This window comes from Podarcis pityusensis (assembly GCF_964106645.2).
Source record: "Podarcis pityusensis genome assembly, chromosome: 13".
In the NCBI taxonomy this organism is placed as follows: domain Eukaryota; kingdom Metazoa; phylum Chordata; class Lepidosauria; order Squamata; family Lacertidae; genus Podarcis; species Podarcis pityusensis.
The window spans coordinates 39,266,763-39,288,034 of NC_138038.1; the positions used below are offsets into that span (position 1 = coordinate 39,266,763).

Sequence of the window (21,272 nt, forward strand, 5' to 3'; positions counted from 1 at the left end):
TGTCTCCGTGAAACCATGACGTCACCCTGCGGAGGACGGAAGTGACTCTGAAGGCGGGGGTGTTGGTTTAAGGGAACACCCTCCACCTCGAACAGTCTCCAAGGGGCGGGTGGGCGGAAACAGAGGCTAACCGAAGGGACTATTTCCTTTTCTTTTTCCAGCGGAGGGATTTTTTAAATGGGTCCATCAACGGAGAGGGCGGAGGGATATGACGCTGTGGGAGGAGTTGCGTGCCGTGCGCAGAGACGAAGGGGATCCGGCAGAGGCTGCTAGAGGGAGAGGGAGAGTCGGGGGGCAGCCGCGGAGACGGAGCGGGGAGGGGGCAAAGGACGGCCAGCCGAAAGGGCCCCCCACCCAGGCGCGAGCGGGACGGGAGCGCCACGCCAGCTCGCCTGCCGGCCTCCCTCCCTGCAGCCGGACCCTGCCAGCCAGCCACCCACCCCTCCCCCATCCTTACTCACCTCACCGCTTCGGCCAATCAGCTGTGGGGGGGCCGCGACGATAGCGGAGGGTACCAGCCTCGCAGCCAATCAGCGCCAGGGGCTCGCGGGGCCGCTTGCCGCGAGCCTGGACGGAGGCGAAAAGGTGGGGTGAGTTGAAAAGCCCCCTCAACGGCCGGCGCTCTTAAAGGGACAGCTGGGGGGGGGGCCGCGAGAAGAGGGGGCACTTTCAGCCGGAGGACAACAACCCCCCCAACCGCCAGCGCCTGTCAATGGATTTAAAGGGAGCTCGGCCCTCTTAAAGGGGAGTTCTTCTCGGGCCCTCATTGTGGCTGAGAGGGAGGGGTGGCCCTTAAAGGTGAAATTCGGGTTTCTCCGGAGGACCTTGAACGCTGGATCCTTAAAGGGCAGCGCAAGCTGACAAGGAGGAAAGAGAAATGCTTGGAGGGCTTTTCATTCCGGTCGTTGGGAGAGTCGGTGCCTGACAAGGGAGAACTTTAAATCCACATTCTTAAAGGGGAGGCCATGCTTTGGCAGGAAATGTGTGGCGGACTCAAAATCGAACACTCTTAAAGGGGAAATTGAGACACAGAGATCCGGACCCTTAAAGGCAAGGTCACACCCTGTGGGAGGAATACGGGAGGCCTCTTCTTCACGGACCGAGCTTCGCGAGGAGGAGGAGGAAGGTGTCGCTTCCCGGGAAAGCAGAAGAGGAAGAAGAGATGGCCCCGCGGAGCCGCTTCCCTCGCGGGGAGCCCTCGGCCGAGCGGAGGAAGTGAGTTGCCCTCTGGGCGGAAGCCGCTTGCCATTGTTGGCAGGAGCCACCTCCGCAGTCTTAAAGGGGAGGCTGCCCAGGCTGGCAGCTCCGTCGGGGGCGAACCCCCAATTCCCCTGAGGGAAAGTCGAAAGTGACAGTTTCGTGGTTCATCTCCGGAAAAAAAAACCCACACAGATAGGCACTTAAAGCAAAGGCTTTCTTCAACCTGCAAGAAAGTTGCCATGCGCTGGGGTTTGTTTTAAAATTGGGTTTTACAAACAAACAAATATATATATATATATTTAAAAGCACACTGTGTCGCAGTTGGAGGGATGTAAAACCCTTGTCCAAGGCGAGGGTGTTTTGACAGATTTCCTTCCCCACCCAAACAGGAGGCTCCATGTTAGAGAGAGATCTCTGTGCGCTGGCAGGGGCTGATTTTATGTAAAGGAAGAAAAAGTTATTGGATCACCTTCCGCTTCTTAGAGTTCTATGTTGAAAGTATTTAATTCTTTTTAATTTAATGGTCTTGCCTTTAAGACAAAGACCAAAAACAAGCAGAAAAAACCAGAAGCTGCCATCCCTGTCACTTGAGAGGGAATTAAACTTGAATGAAAGGAGAGTTGCTTTGACTTTCCCAGAGCAAAGAGGATCCTCTTGTGTTGAGTAGGCTCTCTAAATGTAAATCAAGGAAAGGTTGCTGACAACTGTAAGGTGTAAAGGCCAAGGACTTTTTGTTTTGGCCACGAAATACAAAACCCCTTTTTTTACGGAAAAGAAGAGAGGAGTTTCGTTCTTGCTTTTCCAAGTGGCATCTGTGGAAGAACAAGGGCTCAGTTGAGAGCAGCTGCAATGCAACTGGCTGGGGAAGGGTGAAGAGTGTCCCCCCCCCACCTCCTTGCGTGTCTGCAGTATCCACAGGACACAACACGACACATTCTCTGTACCTCAAGGGGGGAACCATGGAAGGAACAGCGGCAGCTCCTGCCCCATGCTGGAGTGGGGGAGGAGGCAGCAGTAGCCGAACACGGAGGCAGCGGCGTTGCTCACGGCGGGACCGTGAGAGCCGCTGCACTCGCCGCCGGGGAGGCCGTCCTGGGGATGGGTCTCGTCGTGGCCTCTCGTCATCTTCATCTTCAGGATCGGACAGTGAAGGCCCCTCTCCACCTGCTCCTGTGGCACCTGGAAAAGGCCGCTCCCTGCAGCAGCAGCAGCGTCGAAGGCGGCGGCCCCTGCGGCGGCGGAAGAGACCCTCTGGATCATCCTGCAGCCGCGATGAGGAGGAGGAAGAGGAGGAGGAGGATCTCATTGATGGCTTTGCCATTGCCAGCTTTGTCAGCCTTGAGGCACTTGAGGTGAGGAGGTGTCCCAATCTCTATCTGTGGGGTCTCATGGGCCTTTGTACAGTCTGGGTGCTGAGGTTGGCTGGGAGTGATTTTAGTTCTGCAGGCCCCCTTAGAGCTGTGATACAGAAAGGAAGAAGAAAGAGGGAGAACCTTGGATTCTCTTGTCCCCATAATTCAGAAAAGACACTGGCTCCTGCTTCTGAGACTGCACTAGGATGGGGTGTGCTGGAGAATAGGAGTAAAAACATATGTAAATACTAGTATATTTTAAGTGCAGCAGGTTGTTGTTCCCCTCCGCCTTCTCCCCTCTCCCTTTTGTCAGCATGGGATTCCAAAGTCAAGTGACAGTGATGGATCTAGTGGACAATCTGAGTTGCTCTCAGATAATAGCTGAAATTAAACAGATGTGGGTCCCTGATTGGTCTCTTGGTTGGGAGATCCCTAGAAGTCCCTTATAAGAGCAGAAGAACTTAAAGCTATGATTGGTAGTGTTCAAGCCATCTAGCACAGGACAAAGGCAGACTGGTTGTTTGAACTTTAGTTTGTTCTACAAGCAGAAGCCAGTGGTGATATAAAAGGGAGCAAGACGGTCTCCTGTCTTGTCAATCATCTCAAATAGGGAACCACATGGACCCCTCAAATTAAACTGATTGGCATGTGGGAGAAAGGGGGGGAGCAGGTCTGTTTTCTGGTAAATTGTTGTGAGAAGAAATACCCTTTTGTGAGAGACTGGAGGAGGAAGAAAGAGGGGGAGATGAGCTGCTGTCAGAGGATTCTTCAGCACTTGAAATAAGATAAAATAGTTATTGACTAAAGGGAGCAACCATAGCTCTGAGCTGGTAATTTGTATATAAAAACTTGAGTTAAATCCCCAGTAGTACTGGCTAAATGATCCCATTGTCTGCCTCAGTATAAGGTGTCCCTTACATATGCAAAGGTATAGTATGAGACATAAAGCAAAGGAGGCTTTAGTAAGCTCCAATCAGTGTGGTCTTGCTGTGAGTTTCTTAGTGTGTTGAAGTTATGGTCCCTTTTTCATGAATATTTCTAGGATTGTGATGTGGTCTAATAAACTCTTCATACCTTGGTGGGTGTGGGATTATGTGACTTCCGTAGGTGCTGATGTGTATCTCTCAGGTGACATGCAAAACATAGCTGCTTCACTTGCTGAAGCAGCAAAGGAGGCTCTGCTAAACACAGGAATGCTCCAGGCTGGACTGGCTTCACCTGCCTTTCCAGCTTGACAGGACTGGGTGAGGAGTTGGGCGTGAACACAGGTGCCTTTGCCAAACTCCAAAGGAATCCAGTGCATTGCTAAGAACTATTCACTCCACAGCCACAGAAAATCACAGGGGTGGAAGAGCATGCCTTGCTCTGACACTCTGCCACCCCAAGACTGGCTGTTTTCTCTGGATAAAGTCCCAAACTTCTTATCTTCCTCGGAGGCCTTTCCTGTTTGTTGGCATCTCTCTTGAGTTAAGCCGATCTTCCCTAAGTTATCAGCTCTCCCCAATGCATTGAAGGTGACTTTCATTTCCCGTAGTGGCCAGGTGAATGTCTGTTGACAAGACAGACTTCTTGGACTGTGCTGTGCAAATGCAGCATTCCAGATGCAACTGACCAGGCGAGGCAAGTGTTGTGTGTTTTCTGAGCTTTTCAGAAAATTTTATCAATCGCTGCTGGTTACAGTGGTGTGTGGTATGTCTAGCTTCATTTTGTTTGGAGTTAGAACATTGACTAAATTACATTTTTATCTCACCATTTTTCCAAGGAACTCATGGTATACTTGGTTCTACCCCCCTACACTATTTTAAATGATTTCATTTTATAGTTTTATCTGATTTTGTAGTGTATCTTTGTGACCCCCTTAGAGACTATTGTACTTAAGCAGTGTATAAATTGTTTAAATAAATAGATAGATAAGATTTGATTAGATTAGATAATCTTACCCTGCACATCTGGTCAGGCTAAGATCCTCAGGGACACCCGTGTTGTTGTGTGTTGCCAGGCATAGTCAGTTATTATTTTGATATATCCCCGACCTTCACCCTGAAGTCCCAGGATGGGTCACAGAAGTTTAAAATACAACATTTGAAACTGTCTTAAATGTCAGGGTAAAGAGGTGCATCTTCAGCTTATGACAAAAACTATATAATGAAGTTGCCAGATGCATCTTTGTGGGGAAGAAATTCCAGAGTTCAAAAGTTGCTCTCTCCTGGACCACCACCACCACCACTTTCTGAGGGTAGTAGAACTACCAAGATTGTCCCTCTCCTGACCTTAACATCTGAGAGATTCTGTAGAGAAGGAGGCAGTCTTTCCAATATTTGGGGCTTAAGTTAAGGATTTTAAATATTAACGTGAGCACCGTGAATTGGTTCCGAAAATGAACTGGCAACCAGTGCAGCTGCTTTCAGAAAGGGATTGTGTGAGCTCTAAATGGAACTCCAGCCAGTAATCTGCCCACTGTGTTTGAAGTTTCTGGGTTGCCTTTAAGGGCAGTCTTCTCATGAAGCAAGATTGGAGAAGACCTTCTCTGCAGTGACACTCCATTGGTGGAATACCCTTCCTTCTCATTGATGGGTGGCACTGTCTCTTTTTGGGTTTCATCATCAGCTGCAGACACATTTATTCATGCAGTCATTTTTAGGGTAGCAGTGCTTGAAGTAGGTGTTGAGATATTATATCTCTGCATTGGCTGCTGTTCTGGTTGACCTTTGATTAAATGTGGACTGGAAATATTTTAAATAAAAAATTAAATAAGAGAGATGGGCCCAAGGTCAACCAGTGAGGCTTTATAGCTGAGCAGAAATTTAAACTGAGACCCTCTGAGCTGGTTCAACACTATGGCTCTCTGTCTGGCTCTATTCTCTTAATGCTTACCATAAGGTTATAATTTGCCACATTTTTATCCCATCCTTCTTTCAAAGAACTCAGGGTGATGTACGTAGCTCCCCATTAACCCTTCTCATACAGCTACAAGGGTGAGAGGCAGTGACTTGACCCAAAGCTGAGCAGAAATGGGAGTTCAGCTCTTCTTGATCAAAGCCCAGTATACACCACACCAACTCTGGATATACTGGATATACACTTTGATCTCTTAATTTTCCATGGTTTGTGTTTGTGTAGAAGTATAAATTTCTACCATATCCGCACACTAATGTAAGAAGGGGTGTATGTTTTTTCTGAGTCCAGTCAGCCTGGTACAGATGATCAAGTAATTAACACAGATAATTATTCCCACCTTCCCATTTATTATTATTACTATTATTGCTATTACATTATTATTATTATTATTATTATTATTATTATTATTATTATATCATCATTATTTTATAGTTGCCTCTAGGGAGCTGAAATACATCCTAACATCCATCTGGGGTTAGCTTAGGGATTCCTGAGCTTTTCTGTGCTCAATATAGTTTTAATGCACACCTGCCTTGTCACCTTCCCACAGAAGGATGCTACCTTGAAGACCCCGGAGCGGCTGGAGCTTCGGATGAAGCATTCTGGAAAGAGAAAACGGGGAGAGGGGAACAACTCTGAGCCTGAGGATGAGGATGGGAGCTCGGAGAAGGGTCGCAGCCGGGAGAGAGCAGTGAGGAAGCGTACCAAGAAGCGGCACAAAGAGGTGAGACCCGTGGCTAAGGGGTTGGAAACTGCTTTTTATTGTGTTGCCTGCTGTCAAGCCTGCTTTTATATGCTCCCCTCATTTTGCAGGCTTAAGTTTAAATCACTTGGGCAGCTAATTGGGTGACTTGTTGGGTTGGGGGAGAATGGACGTCAATTAGTATTGGTTGTGGCTGGTCTAGGACATGTTACCAACAGGATTCTGTTATCAAATAACTTCTTTTTTTATACACATGCTTGAAATTTGCTAGGTTTTGTTGTGCAAAAAGGCAGGCCTATAGCAGCAACTAAACTCTATAGTGCTGAATAACTTGGCCTATAGTGCTGTATGTCTGGTGAATTTTTTTCTCTTTCTGAGTATGGCATTATGTTAAAAATATGGGTTGAGCAAGAGGCAAAATGAAAAGCTGCTAGAATTCAATGAGATTACATGAAAACGTTCTTCAGATCTTGAATACTAAGACTAATTGCGAATTCAGGACATAAGGGAAACAGAGAGCTTAATGTGAACCAGAACATAGCATCCTGTCTGGGCCAAGTCACTAAATCTGTAAAGCAGAGTTTATTTGAGCTTGTGCAGCATAGCTTTCCTTTGCTGTTAAATTACCATATTTTTCCTGTAGAAAAGGATTAAAAATAAAGGATTCCAAGTACTAGGGTATTGCCCTGAGACAGGTTGAATCTCAGCACGCCTGCTAGCTGACAGCAACAGAGCAGGAGCAAAATTGCCCTCAGAAAGTGGGACTCCCTCCACAGGAGGGCTTGTGGTTTATTTATTAGAGGGCTTTCTGTTGTGTTGTTGAATCTCCAAATGGCAGATGAGTTGTGGTGAATCAGCAATGACGCTGCATCGACAGGGTTGGAAATATTACTAATAATTTGATTTGAGGAGGGAGACAAATCCCAGCCCAGCAAAATTGCTCTTGGCATCCTCAAAATGCCTAATAAATTTAGAGCAAATAGTGGAGCAGTGGGCATGTTTGGACAATCATATAAACTGAGATATGAATGAGTCCTGTGCATCTGCATTCAGGTGCCTGGCTTCTTCCTTTGCTCAAGCTGGAAAACAAGCCAGGAAGTATTGGCTAACGATAGTTTCACGTTGCATCTGAACTAGGAAATGCTGGTCGATGGCTTCGGAAAAATCTAGACTATGAAACCAGGGTTTAAAGTTGGTTTAATACTTGAGTTGTTTTGGAAGTTATTAACTATAATTTCCTGGTTTGGCCATCATGGGATATTATAGTTAACTGATCTTCCTGTCTTGTTCATTTGCACAAAGGGAGGAGTGAAGTGACTGCATGAGGAGGAAAGAGACTCGTTCATATCTCAGCTTTTTAAGCTGAGATGATCATCTGAATGCAGCCAATTTGTGTCTGTGTGTAGCATGCCAGCCAGAATCTCCTCATCTTTGTGGAATACTCAGCATGTGTTTCTAAGGAGGACACATTTTTCTTTTATTTTCAGTATTGCTCTTAAAATCTTATTACTCTCCTGACAAAACAAGGATGCTTTCTCTTAATTTTTTTTCTTTGGGATTTTTTTTAATCTTTGGGATTAACAGCCTCCTATCCTTCTGAGTCTAATCTATCTTTCTTTATTTTCCTCTCTCTGCCCCCACCCCTGGCCAACCTTTATTTTCTTTTTCCAGCCTTCTCTCCAATCCTACCTGGAAACTGGATATATAGTAAGTGGGCAATGTATAAGCATTCTCTCCCACACCCCTGTTCTCTTGGTTTGGGCTGTAGTTTTTGTTAGTGGTGAGCCCTGGCTGCACACAGCTTCACAGGGCACTGTTTTAGCTTCCCAAACATTATTTCCGTGGCATCCTTTCCCACCTGTGAACTGGAGCAAGGGTGTGTGTGTGTGTGTGTGTGTGTGTGTGTGTTGTAAATGGCCTCCAGGAGATCTGTAACTACTGCTCTCCACTCGGTGCTAAACCATGGGAGATGCTGGTCCCTTGGAGAGTGAGAAGGCACCAAGGCTTCTTCCTGAATCTCTGATGGATTCAGCTGTGCTTCTTTGCAGTGATGCCTGCCTGCATGATTTCTTTGCATTTGATTCTGTTCCCTTCTGAGGCCTTGGGTGGTCCATGGGTTTGGGGTATCAGAATATCAGTCTTTCCATATGCCATAAAATCCTACTATAAATCTTCTGCAGAGCCTGCTGCTGACCAGCATTGTGGTGGGGTGTGTGTGTGCCACTAATGAGCATTTCCAATTGGCTGTACTGATGGACTTCCTTCTTTCTTTCATTCTCCTTTTGCAGTGTGATACAGAAAGTGACCCAGAGGAGCAGGTAGGCATTGACCTCACCCTGGTCCTGTAATTTGCCAGGCTTCACTTGTGACTGCCACATCACTTGACACTTGTATGGGAGTTTTGGGGCAGGGCAGATATTGCAAAATGGACCCAGCAATTTGGAAAACGCCAAAGTCCCGTTTCTTCATGCTGAGCCACATGGGAACCAATTCTCCATATTTCTCATCCCACGCAAATGTTGGTGTTGTGAATACTTGAACCACATGTGGCGTTAAGGTGCTGTGGAAAATGTGCAGACGTTGGGCCTTTATTTATCTTATTTTATTAATGATTTGTCTTCCACATGAGTCTTAAGACGATTTACATAAAAACAACTAAAAATAGCTTTGAAACCTGTACACAAAACAACAAAAGGTATGTTTAAAACCAATATAGAATAAATACCTTTTCACCTGGCTGGAAAAGCTTGTCAAAACAAATGTCATAAATTGCTTTCCAGAAAGTACAAATAGTGAGCAGCTGCCATATCTCTCTGAGAGTTACCATGGAGCAAGCTTCTGATATGTTAGGGACTTCAAGGGGACACTTTTGCAGAACACAGTGACCTATCTTGGTATACAAGGGCAGCAGGTCAAAATGAGCACCTTGAATTATACCTGGAAGGGTGTAGGAGGCCAGCATTTGTCAACACTAGCATAATAATTTCCCAGAGGCCTGTTCCTTTTGGAAGGAAAGCAACTGTGTTCTGCACCAACCATAGAAGTAGTGGCTAGAAGTAGCAAATCTCTCCTTATTTGCATGACAAGCTACTTCCATTGCTTGCTTCAGAAAGAAATAGCATTTGTGTCCTTCAGAAGCTCCCTGACTGCTTTTCAAGTTGGCCTCAAAACAATTTGAGATGGTGCTTATTTTGTGCCGAATTCTCTTCTCTTGACTAAATAATGAGTGGCCTGTTTTTCTTGTCTCTGTAGGCCTCCGTTGATGACCTCGAACAGTCATTCACTGTCTCAACCAGCAAAGGTGGGTTTGAGTGCACAGGGTGGGAGCTGCTGGTCAGAGTAGAAAATACTGGCCTAGATGGACAAATAGTCTAGCTTCCTTTAATGTATATTCACAACCATATTCCTATTAGCATCACTGAGATTGTGCTCTTGTCCAAACACCAAGGTGCCAGAAAGACTCTTAATAGACAGCATGATATTCTGGTAGGAGTCACTTGCACTGAGTTTCCTTTCCTCTTCCTCATCACATTTCCTGTGGTGTGCTGGGAGCAGATAAGCTGCACTAGATCGTTTCTCTTTTTGAAAGCTAATGTAAGCTTTTTGAGTAATAGCAACACCTAATATCTATTCATGCTAAGTGCTTGAAGTACTGTGACCAGGTGGGCCTCTTCTCCAGGTGTGTTTTCTTCTCCCTTTGCTGTTTCCTAGAGTTTTTAGGGTCCAATTGCTTAAGAATAGTTCCTTCCTCTGCCCCCAAAAGGATACTTTGAAGTAGATTGTGAAACAGCCCCTCTCCTGCACAACAGGACATGTGGCTGATTTGCTGAGCCAGGGAGTCTATGGCTCAGCAAGGATTGAACCAACAGTTCAAAGTCTACTCACCTGGTACTCTCAACCTCTGTTTTTTCTCTCTGTTTCTGCCCCCCAGCAGCCTCGGGACCCATTGGTGCATTAAATGGGAGCTGTGAAGCCAAACTCTCTGTGATCCCTAAAGTCTCTGGCCTGGAGCGGAGCCAGGAGCGTAATTATGAGGCCGACCGGGACCCCCTGCTAGTGCCTTTCCTGCCCAAGGAGCCCCCTTCTCAGGCAGCCGCAGCCCCCGCTCCAGCTCAGGCCTTGCCCCCCAGTCCTCCCGCCCCACCTCCCACCAGGACAAGGGCTCAGACGCCTAATGCTGTTCGCGGGACACCCCAACCCAAAGGCCAGCTGCCTCCGATGCCTCAGGGGGGAGCCGTCCCCCACAACCTCACCCAGAGCCAGCTGCACATGAAGGTACCGCCCTTTGCCAGTCAGACGCAAGCGCCATACGCTGTAGGGCTGGATCTCAGCACCGCAGGGTGAGTCCCAGTTCACTTTCTCTGTTTCTCATTCTCATTCTCGCTTTCCCTCTTCCCTCTGTTTCAAGCTTTCTCATGTCCCTCTTACTTGTCTTCCTCTCCTTTTTTTGTCCCCTCTCCCTTTGCTTCCCCCTGCCTTTGACCCGTCACTCGTCCTCCTCCTCCTTGTTCCCTTCAAGCAGTTTCCCTTCTATCCTTTGTGTCTTAATAATAACACTTTGTAGAGCACTCATAAGGGTTTTTTATTTTCAAATCACTATTTACATCTCTATAAAGTAGGTCAGTATTGGCATCCTTATATTCATCCCTATATTGCATATTGCAACTGAGTTGACTGCAGCTGATGGGGAGAGAGAGATGCTTGCCGAAGGCCACCTCTGGCAGAGGCAAGATTTGAACTGGGACTTCCTGGGCCCCATTTTGTGACTACTCAGTGCATGTTGGCTGCACTCACCTCTCCCCCCACATTTTCTCTCCTTCTCTTACTCATTTTTTTTCTCCTTGAGTGTTGCCATTTGTCCTCATTTTTTATTACAGAAAATGTTTTATTCTTTCTTTGCAACTGACATTACTGCACTCACTTGGAAGATAATCGATTTGGCAATATTAAAGTGCAGATGTGTCCCAGCTTAACTTGGCAGCCTAAACACCCATAATGAGTAATCCTTTATGTAGGATTACTTTGAATAGAAGACCCTCTATCTCTGGCTTGTCTTCGCAACAGCCCAGTGAGGCCTGTTGTTGTTGTTTCCTTTTTGCTGACTAGGGACTTCTGGTTGGGCAAACCTTGTATTCAAGCCCCCCTACTCCCCCCCAATTGAATCCATTGCTGAGTTGAGATTTGATCCCAAGCCTCCTGGGTCCAAGTTCAGTGCTCTCTTCAGTGCTTCTGTGCTCTTCTGGCTTCCATCGTTACTCTGTCTCCTCCTGACTTCCCCACTCCAAATTTATTTTTCTCTCCCTTTTTCAGGTGCAGCCGCGGCGCAGCTCACCCCAAGCCCATTCTCCCTCCATGCTCCCCCTCTTCCTCTCAGCTCCCTCACCGGCCCTCCACACCCTCGCTGGCCCTGCCTCCCCACGCCTTTCCGCCCACCCTTCGGCCCCCTTCCCACCACCACCCAGGCATGTTCACCCCCTCGCCTGGCCTCCCACCGCCACCCCCGCTGCTTCAAGTTGCCGGGCACCCAGCTGCAGCCGCTGCCATATCTGGTAAGAGGGACTTAGCGGGAGGGGTGTGGCTGAGTGTGATCTGCGATCTTGGGGAAGATGGTCAGGGGCTATGTAGAAATGAGAAGGGGTGAGAAAGTGGGGCATAGGCTAAGGAAATAGAAGGTTACTGTCATATTTTTCATGTTTTATGATAACTTTAGAATCCAGAGAACTCTGTGTAAAAAAATTTTTGTAGCCCTCGTGGTGGTGGCGGTTGGGGCTGGGAAGAAAGAAATGTGTGGCTATACAAGGGCAGCATGAAGCAGAAAGGAAAGGCTGGAAGTTGGGGCAGGGGAGGAGGAAAATAACTTCCAGGGCACATATACGAAGGGTTTTATTTGTGTGTAGCAGTTCTGGCTTTGAAGGTGCAATGCTTATTGGCAGAAAGCCTTGGCAAGAAAAGGAAAAATCTGGAGTCTAGCCTAGAGAAGCACTTCCAGAAAAACTGGGAGTTTCTGTAGGGCAGGGCTGTGTGGCTCTAGTGAGTTGTACGGGTGGGGTGATTTGGGGTGGGTGAGTGTCGAATCTTTTCCACGCTCGCTTCCTTTCCTTGCTGGCTCCGCACCCCAAGCAACTTGCTGTTGGGTGACTTGTTCTTCTACCTCCCCAGAACAAGAACTAATCCGCCAAGACCTGAGTTCGCGCTTCCTCACAGCCCAAGGCGGCGCCGACATGGGGGCTGCCGCCATCCGCCCGCTGGCCTTCCAGTTCCACCAACACAACCACCAGCACCAGCACACCCACCAGCACACCCACCAGCACTTCACCCCTTTCCCACCAGGCATGGTGCCCACAGCCAGTCCAGCCATGGTGAGTGTAATCCTGGTGAGATTGCTGGGCGAAAGGGAGGGTGGGCATTGGGAACCATGGCTGCATCCCCTCCCTAGTGTAGGGCTGAGTTTGTCGGTGAGAGCTGAGATGATGTGCAGGATGGGACTCTCCCCTCAGAGTTTTCTCACTTCTTGTGCCTCTCTCTTCCTCTCTCTTGCAGTATGAGAAATACCCAGGCAAGATGGATGGGCTCCTGCGGCACAATGTAAGTGCGGCCTTCTTGGAGTAGGGAGCGCCCAGGGGGTTGACCTGTTGGCAGGGGGACCCAAGGAAGCTCTGAGAGTTGCGTGTCCTGAGGAAGGAGCAAACACCCCCCTTCTTTCCCTTCCCGCCTTGGTTTTCTCTGGGTGGCGCTTCCATTGCTTTCTCTTCTTCTTCCAGTTTTATGCCGCCTTCCCCCCAACCGTGTCGGGGATCTCCCCGGTCCTGCCTCCCGCTGTGACTTTTGGCTCCCTGCAGGGGGCGTTCCAACCTAAGGTGAAGCCTCCAGACATAGTAGACAAATGGGCTTTTCTGTTCTTTTTATCTTGGAAGGGGGGAAGTTCTAGAATTCAGGGCTCCTGGGTTCCCCCTCCCCAACCTCCTGGTGGATTTTTAGCAGGGAGGGCGGAGGGCCAGGACTCCTGGGGAATCTATGTGAAGAGTTGGGGGAGCAGAGTATGGGGATGCGGGGAGCCAGGGTTACTGGGGAGAAGTGGAGCCCCAAAGCTTTTGAGCATGAAGAGCAGGTGCTTGGACTCTTGGGTTCATCTGCTGGCTCTGGGAAAGAAGTGGGGCCGAGGGGAGCATCCCTCGTGATTTGGAGAGCATGCGTGTGTGTGTGTCCTGCATGGCCTGCATGGAGTGGCATTCTCCCCTCGCCCTGAGGTGGACAGGGAGGCTGGGAGCCAGAGCTCCTCAATAGCTGGGTTGGAGAGCCAGGATTCTATGTGGAAAACAGAGAAGGCGGAGTGCAAGAATGGATTTCTGACCTCTGCCAAGAGGATTGCACGATTCTCTGTGTGCTTGGGAGAGGGATCTGAATGTGGAGAGAGGAGAGTTCTCCTCAGCAGCCTGTCTCCTCCTGACCCACTGTTTCTTCCCCAGAGCACTAACCCTGACCTGCCATCCCGGCTGGGGGCTGTCCCACCTACCTTGTCCCAGAAAGGCACTCAGGTGAGTGTGCCATCTGTATAGGGGGCGGGGCAGTGTGGAAAGGATGACTAACCCCCCACTTGGCTTTTCTGTCTCCTTTCAGCTCACCGATCCCTTCAGGCCGACGCTAAGAGTGAGTAACCCTGGGACCCCTCCTGGACACGGTGCAGTGGGGTGGCTGCTCGGGGTAGCAAGGACTAGCGATGGCTGACCCCACAGGGGGCGGCGGTGGGGAGAGGGGCTCAAGTCAGGGTGTAGGGCAGCTTGTGCCTGGCCCAGCAGGGACATAACGTACAGAGCTGATGGTTCCCCCCTCTCTCGTAGAAGCCCGGGAAGTGGTGCGCCATGCACGTCCGTGTAGCATATATGATCCTGCGGCACCAGGAGAAGATGAAGGTAGGGTGGGCCTGCGCCACCTCCCCCCTCCGCCTGCGTACAGTGACGGGGTGTGGCGCAGCTCCTGCTGGTAGCCGCCAGAGGGTCGCTGCAAGCAACGGGAGAAGCCTCTCCCATTCTGCTCTTCTGATGTCTGTGCTGGACCCTGGATGCAAGGCGGGGTCTGTGAGTCTGGGATAGGAGGCGGGTAAACGGGAACCGCAAGACCAGAGCCTGGGGCTGGGCAGGAGCAGGAGGTGTCCCTGCCAAAGAGTGGGCTGTGGAGGCTGCTGTGAATAGCGTGCCAGGCCTGGTTGCTCAAGGGGGGCCTCTGTATCCTTTATTTCCTCTCAGCTGGTGCAGGGTGACCCCCAGAAATTGGACTTCCGGAACGACCTTCTCACCGGTTTGCCTGGGACGGGAGCCTTTGGCAGCCTGCCTCACAGCCAGGAGCTGGCACGCCCAGCCACTCTCTTCACAGCCTCAGGTCAGTGCCTTACTCCCCATCCTGCAGTTTAATAATAATAATAATAAGTTGTTATTTATACCCCGGCCGTCTGGCTGGGTTCCCCCAGCCACTCTGAGCGGCTTCCAACAAAATATTAAAATACAGTGGTCTGTTAAACATTAAAAGCTTCCCTGAACAGGGCTGCCTTCAGATGTCTTCTGAATGTCAGGTAGTTGTTTATCTCTTTGACATCTGATGGGAGGGCGTTCCACAGGGTGGGTGCCACTACCAAGAAGGCCCTCTGCCTGGTTCCCTGCAACTTGACTTCTCGTAGCGAGGGAACCGCCAGAAGGCCCTCGGCGCTTGATTCTTAAAAGGCTGAGGGCACTCTATAACCCAGCCTGCCAGATTTCTGGGTCTCATGCAAACTCTGTGGACACTCTTTCCCTTCTATGGTACTTGGAGGCTCCCCTAGAACTATGCCAGTGATGATAGTGAGCTTTTTGAGGGATCCAGTGTGCAGGATTTCAAGGGTGGTTTTTCCCCCCCAGGTAGCCCTGCCTGTGAAATGTGAACAGGTGTGCCCTGCCATTTATATGGTTGCGTCAAGGCAGCTAAAAAAGACAGTAAAAAAGATTACATGCTGCTTAGATTATTGGTAGTGACAAGGGACTCTAACTCCAGCTTATGTTTTTGGGAGCCCAGCATCCTCTACCTGAAAGATTGTATCTCCTTGTATTAACCAACCCAGATGTTGAGATCCTCAGGGGAGCACCTTCTCAGTCCCATCAACATCAGAAGCACAGTTGGTGGTGACGTGAGGGAGAGCTTTTCTTTGGCTGCTCCTATATTGTGGAATTCCCTCCCAATAGAATTTAGCTTGGTTCCTTCTTTGTATCCTTCTGCCAGCAGGCGAAGATGTTCCCATTCAAACAGGCTAAGGTGCAGACAATGCTGATCACTTTGCCACTGTCAGGGCAAACTGCATTTTAACTGCTGGTTTGAAATGGGTTCTAATCGATTTTCACTATTGTTTTTAACTAGTTTGCTTTTACTACTTAGTATGTTGTAATGATATTTTTTAATGTTCGAAGCTGCCTTGATCCCAACTTAGGGAAAAGGCAGGCTATAAATATGTTAAATCATGTCAGTAACCTTGAGGTGCACCCCCTTTTGTCAATCCCAGCATCTCAACCATTAACTTTTCTTCATGCTTCTGTCCTGCAGGTGCCATCCACCACCCAGGCAGTGGCACATCATTTGGTCCTGCCGGCACCCCTCATGGCTCCTTCCTCAGCCCCAGCCCCCACATTGGTAAGAGCTGGCGCACCAGAATGCCAGGGCCGGTGGGGCAGGACCCAGCATCTTCCATACGATTGTTCACTCCTCTGCTCGCCTCTTTTCCAGATCCCTTTGGCAGGCCCCCCAGTTTTGCCTCCCTCGGTGCGCTCTCCAATGGGGCTTTTGGGGGCCTGGGCAACCCATCTTTCAGTGAGTATTGTTTGGGGGTTAGGGGCATAAAATCTGTAATTAATGGGGCCAGAATGGTGTTCTCTAGGCTGACTTACAGACAGGGATTTGAACACAGGACTCTTTCCTTTCCTCTTACTCCACCCTCTACTCTTACAGCTGGAGATGTAACCCAGGAAACTTGGTTTCCCATCCCAGCCCTTGCAGCCCCATTATGAAGAACTGGAGACAGAAAATCCTGGGTTCTAAGTTTTGGGCTTTTTTTGCTCTCCCCTTGTTTCACCCACATTCCTTTGTTTCCCTCTCAGAGCTGGAAGGAAAACCCAGGAGCTATGGATCCCACCCTCTTCCTTCTGCCAATTTCTGTGTCCCCTCTCAGAGGCTAAGTTTCAGGACTTTTCCCATTGAGCCAAAGCTTTTGAAGTTCCTCCCTTTGCCTCCATTTGTGGTGCTCCTCCCACCTGGCTGTCATTTCAAGGCTAAGGCTTTACGCCTCTTCCTTGCAAACATGAAGCTGTTAGGACTGATCTAAACTTTCAGAAAAGCAAATGGGGCAATACCTGGGTTGGGGCAGGAGTGGAATAGAGAGACAAAATCTGCCCTTAGGAAACTCAAACATTAGGAGAAGCCCAAGTTAGAACCTGTGTCCTTGGTATGCTGGCTTCCTTCATGCAGAAAGTTTTGGTTGTGAGAAATCATTCATATGTGTGATGCATCCCCCCCCCAATTCACTAGCAGCATTTGGGAGGGGGCTATTTCTGAATGATTGCATGCACGAGCTCTTATTTATGCTCTTTTCACCATGGTGCAGTGTTCATCAGTGCTCTAGACATGATGGCTAAGCTCTACCTCCATAGTCGGAGGCAGTAATGCTTCTAAATACCAGTTGCTAGAAGCCACAGAAGGGAGAGTGGTCTTGTTCTCACTTCCTGCTTGCTGGTTTCCCACAGGCGTCTGGTTGGCCAGTGTGAGAACAGGATGCTGGACTAGGTTTGCCATTGGCTTGATCCAGCAGGCTCTTTTTATATTCTTATTCCAACTTGGGGACCTAGTTGCCCCCACACTTCTTACCTGGGTGAGCCCATCTGCCTGGGGCTTTTGAGGACCCCACTGCAAAGGTGCCATGGGGACAGCAGTGTTTTCTGATGTGCCAGTTCCAATCTTTCTTCTTTCCCCTCCCAGACTCGAGTGCTGTCTTTGGGCAGAAGGACAGTCCCGGAGCTCCATCCTTCCCTAGCCCCCATGAGGCATGGAACCGCTTACACCGCACACCCCCTTCCTTTCCCACCGCCCCAGCCTGGCCCAAAGCTGGGGCTGGAGATGGGGCTGAGCGTGGAGGAACCCAGCACGAGAAGGAGAGCGAGAAGCCAGAAGGGCCAGTGATCAAGGATGAAAAGGACAGGTAAGAGGCGGGACACAGAGGTGATGACAAGGGGGTCAAGGCTATTCCTGGATGAAGAGTGAATGGAGTTCGATACAGTGGAACCTCTGTTTTTGAATATAATCCATTCCAGAAGACTGTTCGACTTCTGAAACGTTCAAAAACCGAGGATCAATGGGCAGTCTGCAAAACCCATTGAAAATATGGAAAAACATGCAGTGGAAGCCGTTCGACTTCCGATGTGCATTAAAAAACGGAAGCAATTACTTCCAGGTTTTCGGTGTTCAGGTTCTGAATTGTTCTGCTTCTGAGATGCTCGAAAACCGAGGTTCCACAGTATTCAAGAGAGGGAGGGCAGTTGCTGTTCTTTGGGACTCTATAGGTATGGGTGGAGTAAGAGGCAGTTGGGCCAGCCCAGTATGACAAATAACAGGTCTGCATAAGGCTGGCTGACAGTACCAGGTTGTGGAGAGTGACTTTTTCCTACCCCCAACACAAACTTTCTTTTGCCTGTGTATGTGTTTCAGAGATGCCCTCTTCTCGCGCCATCCACTGCGTGCCTCTCCAGCTACTCCCACCCCAAAGAACCTAGCATTGTCTCACGAGGAGCCCCCAGGCCGGTCACACATCCCAGCAGAGCGTGAGCATCGCTACGGAAGCCCGGCAGGTTCAGGCCACGCCTCCCGCTCCCCTTACCCAGAGCTGCCTCTGAAGAAGGAAGTGAAGGTCAAGGAGGAGCCTGAGTTGACGGGCTTCGAGGGGGCGCTGCGCACGGGGCCTCCCTTCCACAGCACCCTGCATGTTTCCCACCCCCTGGGGACGCTGGCTGTGTTTGAGAGACCCCAGACCGGAACTGGCGGAAGCGTCTCCCCATACCTGGTTGCTGCCCCGCCCTCAGCTGCCTCCTATGCTGCGCTCGAAGCCTGGCGTGAGCCCTATCACCGGGGGCTGGAGCTGCACCCGCTACAGCGCCTGCCCCGCTACCTGGAGACCCCGTCGCCTGCCGCCACTGCCGCCGAGGACTACGAACGGGCCCGGTTATATGGCCTGGCGCCCCCACCCCACCCCAGCCTCATGGCCTATCCCCGCCACCCAAACGGGCTACTGGCAAAAGCCACCCCTGCTGCGGCTGCCGCCGCGGCTGCTGCCGCTGTAGGACTGCTGAGCGCCCCCCCGCCTCTCATCCCTGCTTCGAATGCTCGGCCCTGCTCCCCCCGCCGTGCTCCTGACATCCGGGAACTGGCAGCCTACAAGGACCGGGACTCCAGATAATGGTGCTCTGGGACATGTGTGCACCTGTATCAAGCAGCTTCCCTTGTCTCCAGTGGACTGGTGGGGTCAGCGTGAGCCCTGGGCAGAGAAACGAGCCCCCCTTCCCCTTCCTGTCAGGCAGGGATAAGAGTGCAGCTTCCTGCTGCCTTAACCCGAGGAGCACCCAGCCACCCCTCCCAGAAGGACTTTCGCCTCCTTCAGCTATGAATAGTTGGAACCTCTTCCAAGCTCAGGTTGGGGCTTAAGAGATACGGGGTGTGATGTCTCTGTTTTAGAGGTGTTTGTGGCGGAGGGAGGGCAGGAGTCGAGGGGCTGGTGTGCCCCCGGTTTGGGGTCCCGGTTTCTTCCCAGATCCCTCTTCCTAACAGGTTTTGTGTCTGCTTCCAGTATTCCTGCTGGGCTGAAATGGCTCTGGGGCGTGTTCTTCTCCCTCAATGGACTGATGGGAAAGCTGCTTTCAGGGGAAGGGGGAGGGCTGTATCTTGGGGCACCTCCCCCTGCCAGGCAGTGTAAATATTTATATATTCTGCCCCAAGCAGGTGGGGGAAAAGGTTTTTTTGTACATTTATAAAAGGTTTGAGATTGTGATTTTAAAAGTGACTTCTCCCTCTTCTCCTGTCCTCCCCCCACGGCTCCCCTTGTTTTTACTGTACTGCTCTTTTCTATACCTGTATCCGCACCCTCTCCACCTCCCGGTCCCTTTCCTCCTTCTGTAATTGATCGGAAAGGTGCAGTGAGGAGGGTGCAATGCACTTGTCCAGTGCCCCTTTTCTTCCCCAGGTTGGTTAATTAAACCCCAAACTGGTGCTTCTGGATTCCTCGGTGTGTGCGTGTGTGTCTTTGGATGGCAGGCGGGGAGGAGGGCAGGAGGAAGAGGAGGGGAAAGCACAAGACCTCTACAATCTTTCTCACTTGAATCTTGGGTGTTTAGCCCCATCCGTTGGAAGCAGGACACTATTAGATTAAAACTGGAGTTCTGAGAAAGGGAGGCTGGCACCCTGGACGAGTATAATTTTTGTAGCCCTTTAAAAGATGAAAGGGAACAAGATTTGGAGCCAAACTGTACACTGTTTGATCAAGATTCCCCCAAAAGCATCACATCTCCAGAGCAACTGTGGTTTTACAGTGGTTTTACAGGAGGTGAAACACTTTGGCATGAAGGCAGCATCAACAGTGTTTTTGCTTTGGAAGAGAAATGAAAGCCTCATTTTCGTCTCCCTCATCCCTCACTCTTTTGCTTTAGGGACAGAGTGATAAACCAGTGCAAGTGGCTGCCTGAAATTGAAAGTGGGTTTTCCATTTTCTTGCCGCCAGCTTTAATCCTTCCTGCACAAGTCCTAGACTTAGAGCCCAGCAGACAAAGCCCTTTCTCCAAAGCATGATCCCACACCCCAGAGGGCAACTTAAGAAATGCCCATTTAAAAGCTAACACCTGCCAGGAAGTTGGGCAAAATCAAATGGTCCAAGATACCTACATAGCAGACTTCGTAACTCCTTTGAAGTTGGGGCAAAGTATGTTTTGGTGCCTCTCACTTTGCATTGCTATAAGCCATGCCAAGACATTAAGGTAAATTTGGGCAGGTCTAACCCTAACCCCTACCAGTCATACCCAGAGGTTTCCCCACCCAAGTGTGGTATCTCACTTTGCTAGCAACTATTGAACACTGAGCTAGATTTGATTGTTGCTCTAAGCAGCACTAAAAGCCCTAAGGATCTCTCTTTTTACCCTAAAGGCTGGATTCTCATTACTATGAGTTGCCCTAGTATGATAAATCATGCCAAATGAGAGTGGAGGAGGAAGTAGGCCACTGATGCTGCTCGTAGCCTGGTTGCTTATGGCAAGGGACCTGTCCATAATCCGCTTTCAAACCAGTAGTCGTCAGTCTTCGACACCTCTGCCACAAACACTTCCTAATGCTGAGAAAGTACACAGAAAGGGCAGACATTTCCAAATCCTGTTCCGTCCTGGTATATTATAAAACTAGATTGGCAGTGTGGAATTGTTGTCATTGGGGAAATCCCCTGGCTATCACCAGCCTGAGATCTCTGATTCTGGAGTTTTGTTTCACATCCCGTCCAACTTGTTAACGTAAGGTTACCAGATTTTTTTCAATGAATCTGGAGACACTTTTCATCTTCAATGGATTTTGTATGGGGGCTGATTTGTAAATCCGGGGACTGTCCCCGGGAAATGGGGACATCTGGTAACCCTACCTTAACGCCATAGGCTGTTTGGGCTTTGTTAGAATCTGGGGGAAAGTGATAAAATATGTGGCATTACAGCCAGAAACGAGCCAAGCCCGGAACTACTACCAGGTTGCACGCTTATTTTTCTCCATTCTCAATTCAAAAGCCACATCTTGTTCATTGCAATCCCTTGGAAATCTCACTAAATACTGAATGGCCATGATTACATAAGTGGCATATATATTATTTGGTTTATACTCCTTGTATTTTCACAAAAGTTCTCCATTGCAGCAATTTTTTAATCTCTCTGATAAGAATAGGACTGAAGAGGTAGGTAAAATTGAAAGTTTCTTGTCTGTGAAGTTTGCTTTGTACTTTTCTGCTTTCTAGTGGTCTAAATGTTTGTCGCTGTCTCCAACCAGGAGGGAGCAAAGAATCTGGAGCGACAATGACTGGAATCCAAAATCTCTTT

The 21,272-nt window shown here is 49.4% G+C and overlaps 1 protein-coding gene across 7 annotated transcripts; it reads left to right on the forward strand.

The window, feature by feature from the left end:
* Window positions 1–2: 2 nt before the first annotated feature.
* Window positions 3–19,428, forward strand: FBRS (fibrosin). Of its 7 annotated transcripts, none has more exons than XM_080977879.1 (18): window positions 7–2,552; window positions 6,001–6,174; window positions 7,825–7,860; window positions 8,442–8,471; window positions 9,406–9,454; window positions 10,085–10,493; window positions 11,464–11,702; window positions 12,313–12,512; window positions 12,694–12,738; window positions 12,915–13,010; window positions 13,620–13,688; window positions 13,771–13,800; window positions 13,992–14,063; window positions 14,397–14,529; window positions 15,718–15,804; window positions 15,898–15,981; window positions 17,143–17,362; window positions 17,869–19,428. In XM_080977879.1, the coding sequence occupies exons 1-18, from the start codon at window positions 2,160–2,162 to the stop codon at window positions 18,611–18,613; spliced, it is 3,111 nt and encodes a 1,036-aa protein (XP_080834005.1). In that variant the 5' UTR covers window positions 7–2,159; the 3' UTR covers window positions 18,614–19,428. The 7 variants fall into 7 exon arrangements, with proteins under 7 accessions (XP_080834007.1, XP_080834003.1, XP_080834001.1 ...); XM_080977880.1 differs by having other exon boundaries at window positions 9–2,552; window positions 10,088–10,493; XM_080977875.1 differs by having other exon boundaries at window positions 4–2,552; window positions 15,718–15,981.
* The last annotated feature ends 1,844 nt before the right edge of the window (window positions 19,429–21,272 follow it).

What these genes read in the sequence shown, in the direction of transcription:
- FBRS (XM_080977875.1), top strand. Translation starts at nt 2,160, where the DNA reads ATGGAAGGAACAGCGGCAGCTCCTGCCCCATGCTGGAGTGGGGGAGGA. An exon ending in CCAAGAAGCGGCACAAAGAG is followed by an intron (nt 6,175 to 7,824) that starts GTGAGACCCGTG and finishes TTCTTTTTCCAG; the next exon opens with CCTTCTCTCCAATCCTACCT. An exon ending in ATGGGCTCCTGCGGCACAAT is followed by an intron (nt 12,739 to 12,914) that starts GTAAGTGCGGCC and finishes TTCTTCTTCCAG; the next exon opens with TTTTATGCCGCCTTCCCCCC.